The sequence below is a fragment of the Cyclopterus lumpus genome, chromosome 5 (assembly GCF_009769545.1).
Source record: "Cyclopterus lumpus isolate fCycLum1 chromosome 5, fCycLum1.pri, whole genome shotgun sequence".
In the NCBI taxonomy this organism is placed as follows: domain Eukaryota; kingdom Metazoa; phylum Chordata; class Actinopteri; order Perciformes; family Cyclopteridae; genus Cyclopterus; species Cyclopterus lumpus.
In genome coordinates, this window is record NC_046970.1 from 13774340 (window position 1) to 13792915 (window position 18576).

The 18576-nt window shown below is 39.7% G+C and overlaps 1 protein-coding gene across 3 annotated transcripts; it reads right to left on the reverse strand.

Moving 5' to 3' along the window:
* Nucleotides 1-9111: 9111 nt before the first annotated feature.
* LOC117731063 (RNA-binding protein 5-B-like) lies at nucleotides 9112-18156 on the reverse strand. 3 transcript variants are annotated; one of them, XM_034533203.1, is made up of 25 exons: nucleotides 18074-18156; nucleotides 17639-17683; nucleotides 17392-17557; nucleotides 17122-17277; nucleotides 16472-16541; nucleotides 16019-16092; nucleotides 15190-15273; nucleotides 14769-14829; nucleotides 14563-14631; nucleotides 14321-14481; nucleotides 14119-14216; nucleotides 13782-13869; nucleotides 12967-13035; nucleotides 12810-12882; nucleotides 12616-12719; nucleotides 12379-12505; nucleotides 12164-12255; nucleotides 11874-12044; nucleotides 11632-11781; nucleotides 10906-10980; nucleotides 10640-10816; nucleotides 10086-10160; nucleotides 9908-10005; nucleotides 9696-9825; nucleotides 9112-9525 (listed from the first exon to the last, which is right to left on the reverse strand). In XM_034533203.1, exons 2-25 carry the CDS (start codon nucleotides 17653-17655, stop codon nucleotides 9400-9402), a joined length of 2511 nt encoding a protein of 836 aa, XP_034389094.1. In that variant the 5' UTR covers nucleotides 17656-17683; nucleotides 18074-18156; the 3' UTR covers nucleotides 9112-9399. The 3 variants fall into 3 exon arrangements, with proteins under 3 accessions (XP_034389094.1, XP_034389095.1, XP_034389096.1); XM_034533204.1 differs by having other exon boundaries at nucleotides 18039-18116; XM_034533205.1 differs by lacking the exon at nucleotides 18074-18156 and adding an exon at nucleotides 17762-18025.
* Between the last annotated feature and the right edge of the window lie 420 nt (nucleotides 18157-18576).

The window sequence follows — 18576 nt, forward strand, 5'->3', positions numbered from 1 at the left end:
CGACACGAGATCCCCCCCTCTTTGGCACGCGCCTTTCTTTCTTTTTTTTAATCCGTCTTGGTAATGATGAGGCCCGCGTTATGTGGATATCGTGACTCGGTTAAAGGGTCGTTTCCATGTTGGAGATGTAGCTTATCTGTCATTTCACACGGTGATGGTGGCGGTGGTATATATGTAATGTTCATGTTGTCATCGTGCTTGAGCGCGCATGATGAGACAATGAGACTGAGACAGTGGGGTGGTCGCGAGGAGACCACTCATCGTGCATGTACTTAATCTACTCGAGCGTTTCCCCTTTAATTGATTCTTAAAGAATTCGTTTTTTTCTCCCACGTAATCGTCGACGTAAACAGCTGCCTGAGCCATGTGCGACAACAGCTCACTGTTGCCTACGCACGCTCCATTTCTAGGTCACCGGCGGTAGCGCGTTTTGATGTCACATTGCTCCGGGGATGGTCTTTTTCACTCTCCTCTATCTCATGTTCCAACACTGAAGACACACACCTGCAGCCAAATTAGACCAGGTTCCCTCATCCTGTGAGCCTTCATCTGTATTCATGGGGGGGGGCAGAACCAAACCCTCATCTTAGAAACTCATTTATATAAAGGCATTTATTACCCAACCTGCACTCTCAAAACAGATGTGTTAAAAATACAGATCATGTGTTCATTTTTAAACACACTCGTGTGTCTAGTTACATTTTGTGTTGCTTTCAACACAGTCAGCGTGTCAGCACATTTAACACATGCTGTGTGTTACACATTTCAACATAAATATGTATTAAAATAACACAATGTGGGTTTATAGTTTTTTTTCCAGAAATCATCCTAAAATACAATTTTTGTCCATGGTAAAATCGCTCTAAAATACCAGAGAAAATACTTAATTTCATATCGTTAAAACATTTAATGATTGATGTTCACAGATCTGTTTTCTAAAAATTACCACTGTAAACCAACATTCCATACACAAAATACAGTTAATATACATACAAAGAAATAATTAACATGACTTTTGAAGAACTTTTATAAATCTAACAATTCAGAGCAGAAATGTTTGTTCAGTTAGATTTCTAACTAGTGTGTAAGCCCTGAACAACTGAGGTAATTAAAAAACTATTTGCTGACCTGCAAAGGATCATTCATTTCATATCATTACAATATTTGACAGATGTTCACAGATCTGTTTCCCAAAAATTACCACTGTAAACCAACATTTCAGACAAAATAGTCACTATATACAAATAAATAATTCATTCAGTCTTGTGACATTTGTAGAACTAGTTAAAAATCTAACTGAACAAACAATTCAGAGCAGAAATGTACTGAAACTGAACCCAAATGTGTAACCCCTGAAAATGGAGGTAATTCAAAAACAATTTGCTGACCGGCAAAGGATCGCTGCAGGGGAGATCAGGCCACACTGTCATAAATCTGCAGGACCACAGAACAGCAACAATTGCTAGCTACTTTTCCTAATAGTTACAAGTAAGTTGTTGGTTTGGGTATATGTCCTTAAAAGTAAAGCACATAAGTAATGCAAATTTAAACAATCAATTTGTACCTAGGATTTACATGCAGTTGGTTTCCATTGAAATATGACAGCAAGTCTAGTGGCCTGATGTCTGCTATATCTTTTACATTGATGATGTCATACTCATCATTCCACTCCACCACATATGAATACAGATGATCATCAAAGTATTTCACAGTTAAAATCTGAAGAAAAATGAGTACCTCTTCCATCTCACAATTGGGAACCAGATAGACAATCTCTCCAAAGAGACGCTCTCCTCTAAAGTCACAGTTTAAAGCAAGTACACAACCTGTTCTATATATCTGACACACAGACAGAGGGAGCCACATGAATTGTGCTGCAAGTACTGATATCATATCAAAATTATTACACATTTTCAATGAACAGATCACTTTTTTCCAAAGATCCGAAAGGCTTTTGGGCCGTTCATTTTTTTTGTCAGTGGATCATTACATTTCCAATTAAACATACTTTGAACTTGATTCTTATAAGCCATGCATGCAAACCCGTACATATAGATCTACATGTATTTGCAAACATGTACATGTTTTTTTCCCAATGCAATTATGAGCTGAGACATTCTACACTTTCTCCCACAAATACCATACTGTCATCCCCCCCCTGAATGAACCAGGAATCACAATTTCCTTTGTAAACCTGACCTTGTGGAAAGCAGGGGACATTTAACCTTTGGGACGTATGAGCTCAACATCTGCAGAGGGGTTGACCCAGTGGGGAATGGCTACCCATAGAGGAAAGGGCCAGAGATGCTGAGAAAATGTCTGGTGCATCCCAGAAGTCAACAGAGGAGCTCAACAGATGTATGCTGTATGCTATAGTTCAAAGACAGAATTTCCAAGTGGGTGTACTTCAATGGTTCTATTTTAATAAGCACTGTCCTCTGCTTGTTCCTATTCCTTTTGACAAATAACACGTTGGTATGCCAATTCAAGCTTTAAACTAATGAGGCAGAGGGTGAAGGCAGAGGACATCTGGCAACATGGTTCTCAAGGCACCGCCTTTTCCTTCAGCTGTATGAATTGTTTGTTTTTCTTTTAATGATGGAAGTATCAATCTCACCTTGCCTATCCTCTCTGTCAGCTTAGAACGTGAGGCATGCGTTGGGCTCCGAGGTATTTCTGAATGCCAAGAGCAGTGCAGTAAGGTGTAACCATAGAAACTGGGTGTAGCAAAGGTTGCAACACAACACAAGTTAGATGACCACTGATCAGAGATGACATGACTAATAAAGTATGGCAGCACATTTTATTATATGTTAGATATCAAATGCCATTCTGATCAGGGTACTCTGACCCTAATAATTCAAGTAATTACTGAATGGGGGACACAATACATATCTCAAATAGTAATATGTGGTAACAGAACAAAAAAATGTACATCAACAGTCATGCTAGAGCTTCTGTCGGGCTTCATTTGGCACAGAGCTTTAAGCTCAATGATAAAGTCATCATGCTAACGTGCTCACCGTGACATCGCTAGCATAGGGATGATGAGCATAGTCAAATGTTTACCATGTTAAACGCCTTGGCTTAGCATGTTAGGATTTGCTAAATAGCTCTAAATATGTATTCTAAAGAATATTTAAGATCCAAGACAAAACTGACAGAAGGGCTATTCAGAAAAAGTCATTACAAAACCTCAACCCTAACCCTCTAACCCACCACAGACAATGCCATGGATTTATCAATACACAGCACAGTTATGCTACTAATATTTCTGAGCCATGGGGGGGAGGGCACAGATTATAACTTGCACAAACCTCAATCAGATAAAGGATCAGTGAGTCAGGCAGACTAGACTACTCAATTTAACAACCCCTCTGCCCCTGCACTCTGGGTGATGGAGATGGGGAGGGCTGCTTCACAAGACGCATGCATTTTGGTCATTTTGCTAACAGGGGGCATGACATTCCTTCTCATCCTCCCTCAAATTGCCAACTGGGTACAGTTGAGGCTCATGGGAATGTCAGTTTTGCAGTCATTACTCATAAATCAAAGTATTGAACAGACAATAAAAATGTTATCAGACTATGGCGCTAGGTGACATCAAAGCTATTACAATGAATCCTGTGGGAGCATGTATGTCTGCACAACATTTTTATGGCAATCCATCCAATAGTTTTCGAGTTATTTCATTCTGAAAAACTGTCCGACCGACGGAAAATAATCGCAGGCTGCATTCTTTCTGTCTTTGTGTAGAGATCACAGGTGTACTTTGCACCTTCACCAATTTTATTGCAGTTTTAGACAGCACCATTTTCACAATAATAAGCTAAAATTCATGCAATGCAACGTGCATCTTGCAGTTAGTTGCAAGACTTCAGCGATTGTTAATGTGCAGAATGATCTGTCAGATTTTCCTTTTACCCCACATCCCAGTAACTCATTTGTAGAGAATAACACAGATTAAGAAGTTCCATATATGATGAATTTCCACTTTTACTTTACAAAATAACTTAATGTTAATAACTTTAGTACAGTAAGTTTTGACTTTTTGACTTGAAAACTCATTATGATTTGTTGATCAAAAGCAGTTTCATTTAGTCTTTCTCTCACCAAAAGAATGTGGTGGCATTCATCGCTAAAAGCTATAAATCACCTTTGCACAATACACACACTATTGAACATCAACAAAGCAGCACAGCCTTCTGAACAGCTTTGAATGGATTTCTGAAAACAATGGGAGACTGTGACTTATGGGACAATATAAGAGCTTATAACTTTTGGTGACTGATACATAAGTGGATTTAGACTTTTCAAAGGCAGGTCTAGAAAAATTATATAAAACCAGCCAATTATTTTAAATTGTACAAATCTCCTTTCCAGTAGACTAGAATTATCCTGCACCCTACAACAAAAACCTCTCTCATTCTTCCTCGATTGACTTCAATGAGATTTAAAACTATCCTATTAACTATACTTTTCCAAGGAGTTTCTCTCACAAGTGTAGATCTTACTTTGTGTCCTCCTGTCCATCCTCCACAGCCTCACAGCTCTCATCATGTACATAATTAGTAGAAACAAGAAGAAAAGATTGCATCACAGACCACTAAACCCATTCAGTAGTTTTTGCTGAGCCCTGCTGGACAATGCAATCAAACTCAATTAAGGTCAAACTTCTAGTGCATTCATCATGTGGGGAAGAGATGTCAGTCCCTGTGTGCTTCATCCAAAGCAACATGGTCCACTCATGGATGAGCAAGTAATGGACGCACTGTGGAAATTATGTGGTTATGCAATTACTTGAGAGCTGGTTTCAATGAGATGGTGCTTTATGTTGGACCATAGGCAGTTTGGTGAAGGTTGTACTAATGCTCTGTGAATCGAGTGTGGTGGTGACTCAGAGTCACGCTGTGTGAACATCAGCTAACACTGACGTCACTGGTGACAGTTGGCCCAGTGCCTTGGTGACTGCGAGCACGAGTCGGTTTGTAGGTGTTAAAGAAAATGACACGCATGCTCATTTGATCAGGTTTACATTCATACAATGATTAAATCAAAAGGAGAAGAATATGATCCATATCAAATATGTCGACAGTCATTAAATTGCTTAATTTTTTCTGTACATTATCAGCATTGGTTTCACGTTATGTGGGCCCTGGTTATTGCGGGGGAGAGTCATTTTTGTATAACCCTATAAATGATCCCACAACATTTACAAATGGCCACCCATTTTTTTGTAATCAGTGCTAAAAAAAATAAATAATGAAATCCTTTTCTGTGTTGTAAACACAAGAAACCAAATTAGCCACTAGCTTTTCCCCCCCAGAACTTTCAACATGATCTTCATCAATGGTCAGAGGTGCTGCAGATGGATCTGTTGATATTTTAGCTCAGTAGCTGATTTCCCTTGAAGGACCTTCTTTGTTGCCTTTAAGGTAACCATGACAATGATTTCTTGACCTTGGAAATCGTAGTTTTACAATCCCAACTCAAATTTGACTTGCTATATGTCTTCATCAGTGGATTTAGTTTGTTTAACAGACATGGAGATGGATTGTTTTGCATGTTGTTTTAGTTAACAGAAAGCACAACTTAGGAAGATATAGTCTCATTTCATTTTACAGAACCAAATAGTACACTTCAGTTTATAACAAAACGGCATATTGTCAGCAACAGTAAATATTACATAATGACGTGGTAAGATAGAGTAATCAGGGAGTTTCTGAAGCATTTATCAAGAGGAGACATCTATCATACCAGGGGGATGGTGTTTGTTATTCTCGCCAGACTTCAATCATCTGAGAACGTTTTTACAGAAGAAGTTCACAAAGTGTCCCCTCTCCTACACACATAAACATACTTGGGCCACCTGCCCTTACTCCTCTTTTACCATGAAAGAAGCTGCACTGTATTGCACACGCACACACACATACACACACACACCCCCACTGGTCCCAAGCATTATTCCTCTCTGCAGGAGGAATTCCCTGAAGGAGCAGCCTAGCCGTTCCAGGAGGAGGGAGCTGAAACATCGAGGCCCAGAGAGGGGAGAAGGTCAGGGTGAAACAAAGTATAGCCAGCAACGATGAAGAAAGACACATTCTGAGATAAAAGTTTTGGTTTGGTTGGCTCTAAATTTAAATAATGTATCCCTTAAAATCTGTACACATACGACATCCTCTGTCCCAGGACCGGTTCAGGAAAAACTCCCCCCCCCCAAAAAAACCTTCAACAGGGAGAAAAATGGAAGAAACCTTCAGGAGAGCAACAGAGGAGGATACCTCTCCCCGGATGGACAGATGTACAATAGATGTCATGTGTACAGAATGAACAACGTAACAGAGTTACAACACATTCAATGATTATTACAGAAATGTTATCAATGTAATAAAACAAACCTGTCATTAGATGTAACCTTTGTTGGTTAATAACATTCAAACTCAAATTTATAGGCTCCAAATAGATGGTATCATAAAGTTGTCTTAAGGGCCCCATGGGAGAAACGTCCCAAACATTTTGGAATAATAAGTAAATAATGAAGTTGAAATACCTTGTTTTATGAACGCTCAGATTTAATCCCATATTTAAACTCTTTCTAAATGAATGTAGCTCATAAATTCCTCAGTTATTGAATTCATTTTCCTCCTGTTTGGACAGCTGGTCAGAGTTTTAAGCGACTTGCCTGCATGAGGCACCAGTATTACCAGTGTGGCTCCTTTTGTTTGTCATGTATGTATGTCTGCACAACATTTCATAGACACAAACAACACTACAGTACGTACTTTGAATCAGTAGCTTCACCACAAGCAACCGAACAGCATGCAGGATTTTAATTCAGTGTGTGTTCAGGTCAGACAATGTGAAATAATATGAGAACAGAACATGGATAGATTCCTCATTTTTATGCACAAAAGTCCAATTTATTTTGTTATGACGGGATAACCTTCTCCTTGTCATACTCATACTCATCACATGCAACATTGTCCTTTCAGTTTGGATTATGATTTTGTTTTTGAGATTCCATTTTCCACATCGCTGCTTGTCATGTTGAAACAAAACACATCATCCAATCTATTTCAACATGTCATGCTTCCTCTACATCGGGGTGCTCCAGTTTGCTAAAATGCCTTTTTTCCTCTAGCTACACAGAATACTGAAGCAAGACTTTGTGCAACTTCAGATGTTTCATATTTCATATCGCATTTTCTGTGTGAATGTTGATAACGAGATTGAGTTTCATGGAGAGAGATTTCATTTGTTGCTCTGCAGAAATGTAAAAAGAGATACAGAATGCCTGGTGAGGCAAAAGCCATTACTTAAGTTATCTGCCCTGCTCCAGTGTGGCACAGTAACACCACGTGACAAAAGCAGGGTCCAATCAGGTTAAACTTAAAAGAAATGGGCGGTCTTTAAGACAAAAGAAAGAGGACATTTGCTGAAATCCTGTTCATATCACTTTCTCTATACATGTTGGTGTACATTGTGTACATATGCCAACCTCATCCTCTCACAGTTGTATTCAGTGTGGTCACTGACTGAGTTATGCAAAACGGCTTAGTCAACTGACACAGATTCTGGTAAGCTAAGCCAGTGCCATGCTGAAAACTGAGTAGGCATTCACAAGTGTCCCTGTGAGACAGGGAGCACAGTTCATTGGGTGCTGTGGTATTAATCAACAGGCAGATCAAAGCTGTCACTCTGCTACTAAGGGTTAGCGAAGCTACACTGTTTGGCTGTCCGTCAAGCGGAGACCTGGGTGAGCTCTGGCATCCTGACTTCCCATGCCACCTGGTACGAGAGCTTGGTTGAAGCAGAAGGGGAGGATTTCCTCCAAATAAAACAGTGAAATTAACCTCAAAGTTGTACCCTTGTGACTGTTGTATTACGACCCAACATAGTGATGTTAATCCCCCCCACCCTGGGCCCTCAGCAGTGAGGACATCACCATGTCACTGTGAGACAGGCAGTGTGCGGGAGGCTGCTGATGTAACCAGCCGCACAGAAACAAAACTAGAACCACAGCAAGATGGAGAAAAGATTTGATCCAACAAGCAATTAAGACTCACATTGTCAGCATAGAGATTTTTTGAAAGGCTTTTGAATTTTAGCACTGCCCTCTAGTGATGGGAATTAATGTGAATGTATGCATTTATAACACCTGTAAATATGACAGGGACATCAATGGACATAACACACATACCATCAAACATTAGCTCTAAAATAATTGTTCCTGCTTTTTCACATTTTAATGTTGGTCCACAAATTACTTTCAATTCACCGACATGATCTATCCAAAGGAAACTGGTGACATTCTTCAGAGGAATTAAGGGCTAAACAACAACACTCTGGACATTTATTTAGAGTTAAATAATTAGGAACAGTCATTCCGGTGGCAGGAGCTACTGCACTGCATCTTTGGGTTTAACACACTAGTCTATCCTCCAGCTAGCGCGTTGTTCTTCCAAGAAACAGCAGAGAGGTGGAATACCCCCAAACAAACAAAGCAAAGATTCTTCATCTTCAAAATCACTGGCATCCCCACTGAAGCGAGAGCTGTTGATAAAACATGTCAGCCAATAGGCCTCAGGAAAGAGGATATAAAGACAGCCAATAGTCTGGCAGAAATTATGGACAACATATCTAGTGGGGGATGAAAGCAGAGAATCCGTATCGTTCCGGCGTTTGTATGATGAACCTGTACAATATGTTCATACTACATTAAATGAGCGTTTTCACAAGCCCAGCCCGTCATTAGAGTCTAAGGATTGTGGATGTGTGGAAGAAACGAGAGCAGAGAGATGTTCCAGGCTGAAGTCACCATGTTTACATTTGTTATACTTTTAACAGCTTGGTGCTCTCTTAAAGCACAACTAGAAGTGGATTTAAGGAACATATTGTATGACAAAAGCCATAGCTGAGGCTGTAATGTCGAACATTATTAATCCAACCTCTTAAATTAAGTCTCCAATTCTGATCCTAGGAACAGTCTCAATGCATATTGGTGGCTTGACATCAACATTTAACTCTGACTGTTTAATAACGGTGTCATCCTTTTTGTATTGTTATTCTTCTCGTAACAATTATTTTCACGTAAAAAGGGAGAAAACAAAGTATTGTTGAGCACAAAGGTCGAGTTTAATGTCACATTGAATCTTTAGATTTTCACAGAAAAACCTCAGCAGGTCTGAATAATTATATGTACAAACGCTATACAACATTTACATGTTTAGTCAACTACAAAGATACTTTTGATGACAAAATATCTTGCTATATAAAACACCAATATATAAATAAAGATAGAAACTAGTTTGAGCCTGTGCAACTCTTTCTTACCACAGTATCATTTGGCCACAATATTAATATTTCCGGGTTTAGCAGGATTACTTTTCCCTGTCCAGTTCACTCGATCTCAGTGAAGCGTGCAAACATGGCCTTTCGAACAGCATCCTTGTAGGTGTCAGATGCTGAGAGTTCATATGAGCTTCCTTTAATACCCAAGCCTGTGCCCTTGGTCCTTAACGAAGCCTGTGGGGTAAAAGACGGTGATTAGAGGAGACAGATTGGATGCAGACACTCCTCAGGTAACACTGCTAATTACTTTGAGAGTGAAAAAAACATTGACATGCATATTCCATCTGCCAAGAGCTCGTAGGGAGATAAGAAAAATGTAAAAGAATTGTAGTTGGCCTCCTCACCAAGATGGGAGCGGTGATGCCCTGTTGGTGGCGCCCCAGACCTTTGCCTTCCTGCCAGCCCATCGCTTGCAACATTTTGTTTCCAATGTTATCACTTGTGAGGCCGTCTTTGGTTGGCTGTTCATAGTTTCTGTTGAAGGTGAATGACAGAAGGTGTTAAAAATAAATTTGTGAACAATCACAGGAGGTTTGCAGTGTAATGTAATTCTTACACTGTTGGTGGTTTATAGAATTTCTTCTTTGGAGCAGGAGGAGGTTCAGGAACCCCATACTTCTCCCGTCTCTCTGCAGCTCGGTCTCTGTATTTCAGCTGTTAAAAAATGACCGTGACACTTTTTGTGACCTCACTTTTTGTGACCTTACTGTTAGAGAAGAATGAGCGTAAATTACCTCAGTTTCTTTTCTCTCCAACTCCTCCAGCTCAGCTTCTGTGAGTTTTGATCTTCTCTGAATTTCCAAGTTTTGCTTCAACAAATGAAAGCAACTTTAATTGCCAAATAAATATTACATTACACTCGGACAACAAAATGGAGTTTTGGCATCCAACTAGAAGTGCAAAAAGCAGCACAATGTTCTCACATGACATATATATATATATATATATATATATATATATATATATATATATATATATATACCCTATATGTGTCATGTGAGAACATTGTGCTGCTTTATATATATATATATATATATATATATATATATATATATATATATATATATATATATATATGTCATGTGAGAACATTGTGCTGCTTTTTGCACTTCTAGTCCATTTTGTTGTCTGAGTTGTATGTGAATGTAATATTTATTTGGCAATTAAAGTTGCTTTCATATATATACAAGAAATCACAAGATCAATAATCTATTGAAGCTTTAAATGTTGAACAGATGGCACTGCCCAGAATATTCACAGCTAGTGGCAGATTAAACGCCATCCTCACCTTGTGGAGGTCGGAGAGCTGCAGGTGACGCAGCAGAGCATCCTTGGTGGGGAACTGCCGTCGACACAGCAGACAAACCATCCTATTACCGTCTGTTGTTTTCCCCTCATCTGCTGCTCTATCCGAGCCGCCCTCCTCTGGGTCACTGTCTCCGTTGTAAGCAGCAACCATGTCGCTCTGTAATATGAAAAAAGATAAAGGATTAAATGTTATGGGATTTATCTTTATTAGTAATTGTGGAATTAAAGGCAAAGGCACAAACAAACCTTAGCTAAAGTCTCCTGCTCTGTGATCTTGAATTGTTCAATCATGAAAGACGGCATCTCAAAATCTCCCATTTGCTAAAAAGGAAGCAACACATTTCATCAACAAATAACCAAAATAAGCTATATCGTGATTCTCAGAGTGGGGTCCCTGGATCTCTGTCAGGGGTCTGTGAAACGTTTTCAGATTCATTCAATCATATATATATATATATATATATATATATATATATATATATATATATATATATATATATATATATATATATATATATATATATATCATTTTTTTTACCAATTCATGTTATAGTTCTACAAAAAATATTTTTATTGGGAAATCTACAATGTAATAGATAATATATTACGTTCTAATGTAAAAAGACATACACAAGGGAGTCCCGGTATATTCTCAATCTTGTAAGGGGTCTTTGGCTGAAAACAGAATGTTTTAACAATTTTATTATCATAAGATTGTCTAAAACACAATGGCCAGTCTATCAATGGCAGTCATGATATGAGCAACCTTAACAAAAAGGCAGAGAAAAAATAAACGTATTACTTAAATGAGAGTAATTTTTTCACATAAAAAATGTTTTAAGTATGAATTTTAATGAATGCGAGTTCCCAGTTAGCCCCCTCTCAGTATATATTAGTACCATTTCAAGTATGCTATGACACTAATAGAAAGATAAAAAAACATACCAATGCCTAGTAGTAACTACTAAATACCTTTTTCTCAAAGAGGAAGAAACCGGCATCGGCAGCTGCAGCCTCTCTCCTTTCTTCCTCTTTGGATGGTCCAAAGCCTGGGAAACTGCTCTTAAAACTTTCTTTTTGCTTATTTAAGGTTTTTGCCCACCGCTCCATGTCCTTTGCAATCTGCAATTGTATTATCAGTCAGTACGGATATCATTTAAATGACAAGATATAATCCATATACAGAGGATAACTTCTTAAAAGTAGCATTTTACCTGTTGAGCAGACTTGCTTTTGGGCTTTTCTTTTTTCTCTTTGGGCTCTTTACCGTTTGTGGCTGAGGAACCGTGAGCTAAGCTTGTGTCCGATTCAGCCGGTGCAGGGACGTAGGTCTCTTTCTCACTGTCCCAGTAAAGGTACTGCTGAGTCTCAGAGTTATAGTAGTACTATTGATGACAAGCATAAGCAATGGGATGTAAACGGTTTTAAATCAAATAAATTACATACAAAAGTATCGTGTTTAGCAATATATTCTACACATAAAGCAAGACTTCAGGGAACATACTTGGCTGCTGGGATCATAATACAGGCCAGTCTGTGGATCATAATAGTACCCTGAAGACTTATCATACTGGTATGCAGAGGTGTCAGGGGCAGCTACAGAAACAGCAAGGAGGCACATATGAAACAAAACATGCTTCATAGATCACATAAAATAAATCTACGGTTGATCTATTCAATCACGTGCAGAGGAGCCATTGTGAAGCGAACTAATCTCACCTGCTGTGTGAGCGGTCGGGGCCGCACAGACGACCGCTGCAACAGCGGAAGCTGCTGGTGTTACCAGTGGTGCAGTGCAAACACTAGCAATTGGTTGTGCATCAACAGCCCACACTAACTGATGAGACTGAGTGAGGAGGGGAGAAATCATGATTTACTTTGTAGCCACCATACAACACCACCAGAGTTGTACATTTGACATTTAGGACATAGATGCCATGTTAATACACCGTCTACCTGTATGGCAGGCTGGCTGATAATGACAGGTTGGTAAACCTGAGCCGTCTGGGATAAGACCACCCCTGCAGCTGCAGGGATCAATGTCTTCATTCCTGGAGCAGCTAAAGACAGTTGGCAATGATGATAGATTAGCAATCAGTCAAAATAAAAAAAGTCAAAATACCTTGCAGTGATTTGAAACTTCTTTTTACCTCCGAGTAACCCATCTCCGAAGACAGGAGCCAATGCTTTAGGCTGCTGCTGCCATAATTGATAATTATGTCCCTATATGAAATGAAAACACGTTACATCAATCACTGGTCTTTCTTGCTAAAGTCACTGCCTCAATAGAGTTGACTGTAAACAGACCTGTGTTTGCTGTGCATAGCCATCTGGAAGGGCGATGTAGTCAGAGGTGGGACCAGAACCTTGCTGTAACTACAAGAAAATACAGAGATAAGTCAGTAGCAACACACAAGAACCCCGAAATTTGCAACTGAGACTTTTTATTTGCACAAAAAGAAATTGTAAATTCAGTAAAGACATATATTTAAAAACATTAAACAATATCTTTTTAATTAACAATGAATCAAATAACTCCACAGAAGACCAAACTGAGGATCAACACTCCACTTTGCATTACTGTGATTCACTTGTCTCTAGGTTTAGCTCCCTCTGAAGCCCCACGTTAAACTGTGGACAGTAAACTTTATCATCATAACAGCAATTATACATAACAGGCAGTCATTTGATGGAGCTTTCGTCTCTTTCTTCTTCTTTTAGATTTGCCATATTACAGGCAGTCATTTGATGGAGCTTTCGTCCCTTTCTTCTTCTTTTAGATTTGCCATATTACAGGCAGTCATTTGATGGAGCTTTCGTCTCTTTCTTCTTCTTTTAGATTTGCCATATTAGCAAGGATGTGTACTAAAGCCAGCTCTTCTTACACACAACCAACTTCAGTCTTGATAAATCACATAAAAAAATTGAAAAAAGCAGGTGCATACTTTTGTCACAACATGTTTTTTCCCCCAGCAGTTTGCACATCTGTACTTATACCACCGTTAAGCAGTTCAGGCCAGTGTTCTTTGCCTTACTTTATTGTCCCACGACTTAGTTCAGGGCATTTTAAGTGCAACAAAATGACTTTGAAGTACAAAACAGCACAAGTAAAACCCTGATACCTGGCTGGACGACCACTGAGCGGCAGCAATAGCTGTGCTGGCAACAGAGAGAGCACTTGCTCTGATCCCATCAGGTTGACTTGAGTCTCTGGAAAGGACTCAGAGCAATTAGTCAAACCGGAAAATTGTAGCACATTCAGGACGAAAATGAGTCGTTGATTAGCTTCAAGTATGCTTGCATTTGAATTACTGCATGACCAAATAAGCACCCACAAAAATGTGATTAGAGATACAAAAGAGCTTATATGTGCCATTTTAAAATAATAAAAAATAATGTAAAGCTGAATCAAACCGTGAGTGAGTGTGTGTGTGTGTGTGTGTGTGTGTGTGTACTCACTTCCTAGCACTCTTGGCATAATCCACACCGATTGTTTTTCCATCCAGTTTTAGAGGTGGCTGAAGGCTCTGGAGAATGGTGAGCAGCTGAGAAGCCTCCTATACAGGAAATAAAAGATGCAAAATTGTCAAACATGTGTACATGCCAGAAGAAACATACTGACGTATATCATGACTACATATGGACTACAGAAATAACATACCAGAGGAGATGAGAGCTGAACAAAGGCGAAGCCTCTATTCTGTCCTGTTTGCTTGTCTTTGATGAGGCGGATGTTGCCCACTGACAGGTTGGCATAGGGGGCCAATATGTTCAGAATTCCATCAACAGTTGAAAGGGGGGCAATGTTTCTCAAAATGATTGCTGTAAACAAAAAAAGGTGTTCAAGAATAAATGTAGAATATGATCACATACTATTTAAACATGTGGTGAAAACTCTCTTACTGTCTCCATTGTAATCTCCTGGCTGTTGAGACTCAGCATTTGAACCACTTAGTCCTGGTGGCTCCCCATCTGTGTAAGACCAGGTAGAGGGACACAGAGGTTAACATCAGTCAGGGCAAGGCACTCAAATAGTGCAGGACACAGTGGAAGGTTCTCACTGAGAAGAACAAACTTATACTTAAGAGTTTATTGAAGTAGCAACTCACCGACTTTGGCTGCTCCACACCTGAAACACTTCAGCCTCTTCCGGAAATTGTACAGGCCACACTGTGATAAACCAATAAAAATCTTTTTTTTAGGAAAAATATATACAACTCTGTCATCACTGTTTATTACAACATTTATTTATTTTGTATTTATCCTATTTTTATTTTATTTTTTTACAGTGAATGACTTGTTCTTTTTAATGACTCAACGTGGGCTCTTCATCGCCTCTCAATCCAACTCTGCAAAGCAAACAAGTTAATGCCGTTGTTAAGGCAGAGAGAAGACAAAGAAGAGACTTAGCAACAGATTACTTTATTGTGTCCAGGGAATTGATCTCCACTTTCACAGATATATTGTATGCAATAATGCCAATGTGCTTGTACTCTGTACCTGTACAAAGACAAATACAGTTGTACTCACTGCATTGCAAAGCCAGTTTTCAAACTTCTGTCTCCTGTTGCTGTAGTGCACCGGAATGCTCTTCCCCTGGATCACCAGCTTGGTCTGCGAAATCAAAAGCCACTAGTTATTTCATATTCCAAAGAGAAGAGGGAGAGCAGCTGGAACGGGAAAGAGTGACTAGGCTTACACTCTTAGCTGCTTAGGTAGAGTGTCTCAGGGAGTAAAAGGGAACAGAAGTAGAAAGTGAAGTTCAGAGAGAAAGCTGCAGTTCTGTGTATGAGGGAATGAGGTCTCAGAACAAACATAAAAAGGTTCTACGTGTTTGGGAACGGAGTGCTACCAGCTCATCCATGTCTCACTCCAGTCTTCGGATTTTAAATGGAGATGAGAAAATATCCAAGTGACTGAGCTGGAGCAGAATGTGCTATGGAACCACTGTCTTCTTTCATGAGGGGCATCAGCTTATGAAGCTTAAGGTCCTAAATATTTTCTGCATAGTGTCTTGGTTAAAAGATGTTATTGCATTTCCAAAAGCAGAAGCCTATATACAGGGATTCAACACAGAAATCCTAGCATTGAGTAAACTTAGCAGTTGAGAGACTATTATGTCTGAAAAAACTGCTGTATGCAAATAAATGAGCCAAGTGTCTGATATTGAACACATTTATGTCTGATATCACAGTTTTGTGTGACCAAGGTTATGATACAGTCCTGCAACTAAACACCAACAGTTTTTTAAGATCTGTCTATTGCAAATATGCACAGCTCTCAATGATCAGTCATGTATCGGTTAATTGGGGCTCTAATCTCCAAGAATAACTCGAAACTTGGTGATTGTTGAGGCAACCTGATTGGTCTCCATCCATCGGGTAGAATCTTGCAAGTGATAAAACTCCACGAAGGCGAAACCTCGGCTTATACCTAGAGACAGCATTCAAATATAGACGGGAGGCGTGTTAGTGAGGATGCCTTGGTGCAACATTCAAACTCACAATGGGCTTGTACACTCCAATGCAAATCAAAATGGAGGGGGGAAGGGTGCTTACAAGGTCAAGTGGATGGGGGAAGATTTTGTTTACCATAACATTTCATGTCTGTACAAAACTGGTAGAGGAATAGTACATACAGTTACCTCCTTACCTGGCGACATTATGAAAACCAGACAATCTATGTGACACAAAGGATCCCCTGACAGCTGTAATATTAGTTGTTCTTTTCATGAATTGCAATAAATAAATGAATAGGTAATGTGGGTTGTACGACAGAGCGTGAAGGTGAACGTGAGACACTCAACACTCACCTGTCCTTTTCTTCATCAAGCGAATGTCCACAGGCTGGGGCCCCTGTAGTTGCTCGAGTGCTGAGCGGATCTGGAGAATCAGAGCAGAGGGTCAAATTCAGGAAAATACAACCCTTCCCCATTCTCACTGTTGTGCCGAACATTTCACAATCAGTTTCAATAACATATAGCAAACTTCATATCATTTCCCATTTTGAGAAAAGGTCAGCTGCCTCTTTCTTACTAGGTTAGCTGCGTCTCTCTCTCTCTCACACACACACACACACACGGTTTTGATACTAGTTGCATGTAAGTTGCAACAAATTCATCTTCCGAAACTATACAAACTGCCTGAAGAAATCCTCAGACCCTGCGGTTTATAAAGCCAGACCAAATATGGCGGATAAACTGTGGTGCCAGCCTACGTTTTTTAAATGACAACAAATTAAACTAATTGAAACAATTTACACTTATTTACATTCCCAATAGGATCCACTCCAGGTGAGTTTAGAGATGTACCTCTCCGCCTCAAATACCATCACACTCTTTACAAGGGAGTTGCTGTTCCTCATGACAAATTACCCAGAAGGTAGCGGCTATGTTTCTATTTCCTTAGACTTGGTGTGGCTTTACCATTAAAAAGGCATCGGTGAGGCTTGTTACATGCTTACATCATCCTCTGTGACATGGAGAGAGAGACCCCTCAGCATAATAGTCTTGCTCTCCTCCTCCTCCTGCTCCTGCTCCATTTTATAGTCCTGGTCTGGATAATCCCCATCGTATTCATCATCAGATCTGTCACTATTGCGCCGTTTTCGGCCCCTCGGCTGCAGAAAATAAATAATACTGGTAATATGACATTATGAACACAACTGTTTTGTATTTTTCTGTTACATGTGTGACAGTAACATGAGCTGGCAAATGTATTCGCCTCCCCTCACCTCTGGACTGTCTCTGCACTCATCAACATGTTCTCGATGTCTGTCATCACCCCATTGTCGGTCATAATCCCTCTCCACATCTCTATTCCGTCTTTCGTGCCATTCTGCAGGATCTTCCCTCCTCCCATCCGAACCATATCTTCCACTACGTTCACCCCGACTCAGCCTGGAACCGAAAAGGAGTGTCGTTGAAAATACACTGAACATGTGCCACTTCCGTACTGTAGAATATCCAGCTTAACGTTACCTTTTATCCGCTCCCATGGTTAATGCGACACGTTTGATCAAGGAACTGTAAAAAAGATGAGCGAAACGTTAGATAAAAAGCAGATTTGTATGGAACACTCTCCAAACCACGGACACAAAATACCTGATTCGAAACGACTGACAGAAAATGTGTCAGATGGAGGTAAATTTAAGCTACAAGAAAACCGGTCTGCTGATCATTTAACGGTCAGATCGGACTGCAAATAGTTTCCCAGCGACTCAGCTGACCCGGTGTTACGGTTTAACAAGCGACTGTGCTGACTGGGACCTCTGCTAACACACTAGCGAACAGGCCCGTTTTTAGCTTTGACGTTTGATAACGTGTGGGTCAGCTCTCGTGAATTCACTTAGCTTACGTCAGCAGAAAAAAAATGACATACTGTTTTGATAAAGAATGCTTTTATCTGTTAGTTACCGGATTTGTTTCAAGCTATACGTATTTTTTCTTTAGTTTCCGGTCAGCAGAGTTTTCTTCTCTGTTTAAGACTGATGGCAAACTGATTAATTGCGCTATAGCGCCACCCACTGAGCAGGAGAACACAGAGCACACAACACACAAGCGAATAATTTGCTATGCAAGACATTGCATAAGCAGTTTATAGTAGGACTAACATTGTCTAAAGATACATGGTTAATAAATCTGGTTCCTTGTCTTATTCATTAAGAAAGAAAATTATTCAATTTTTCAATTCAGTTTATTTTATATAGCCCATTATCACGAATTTGCCTCAGAGGGCTTTACAATCTGTACACATACGACATCCCTGTCCCAGGACCTCACATCGGATCAGCAGGGCCATGGCAGGAAGTCGGCTCACCAGGCAGGAGGCATAAAACCGCCGTCCTAAACCTGGTCACAATAGTAAGCTGCTTCCTGTTTTCCAAGATCTTACCTTGATCATTCATTTTTAAATATAT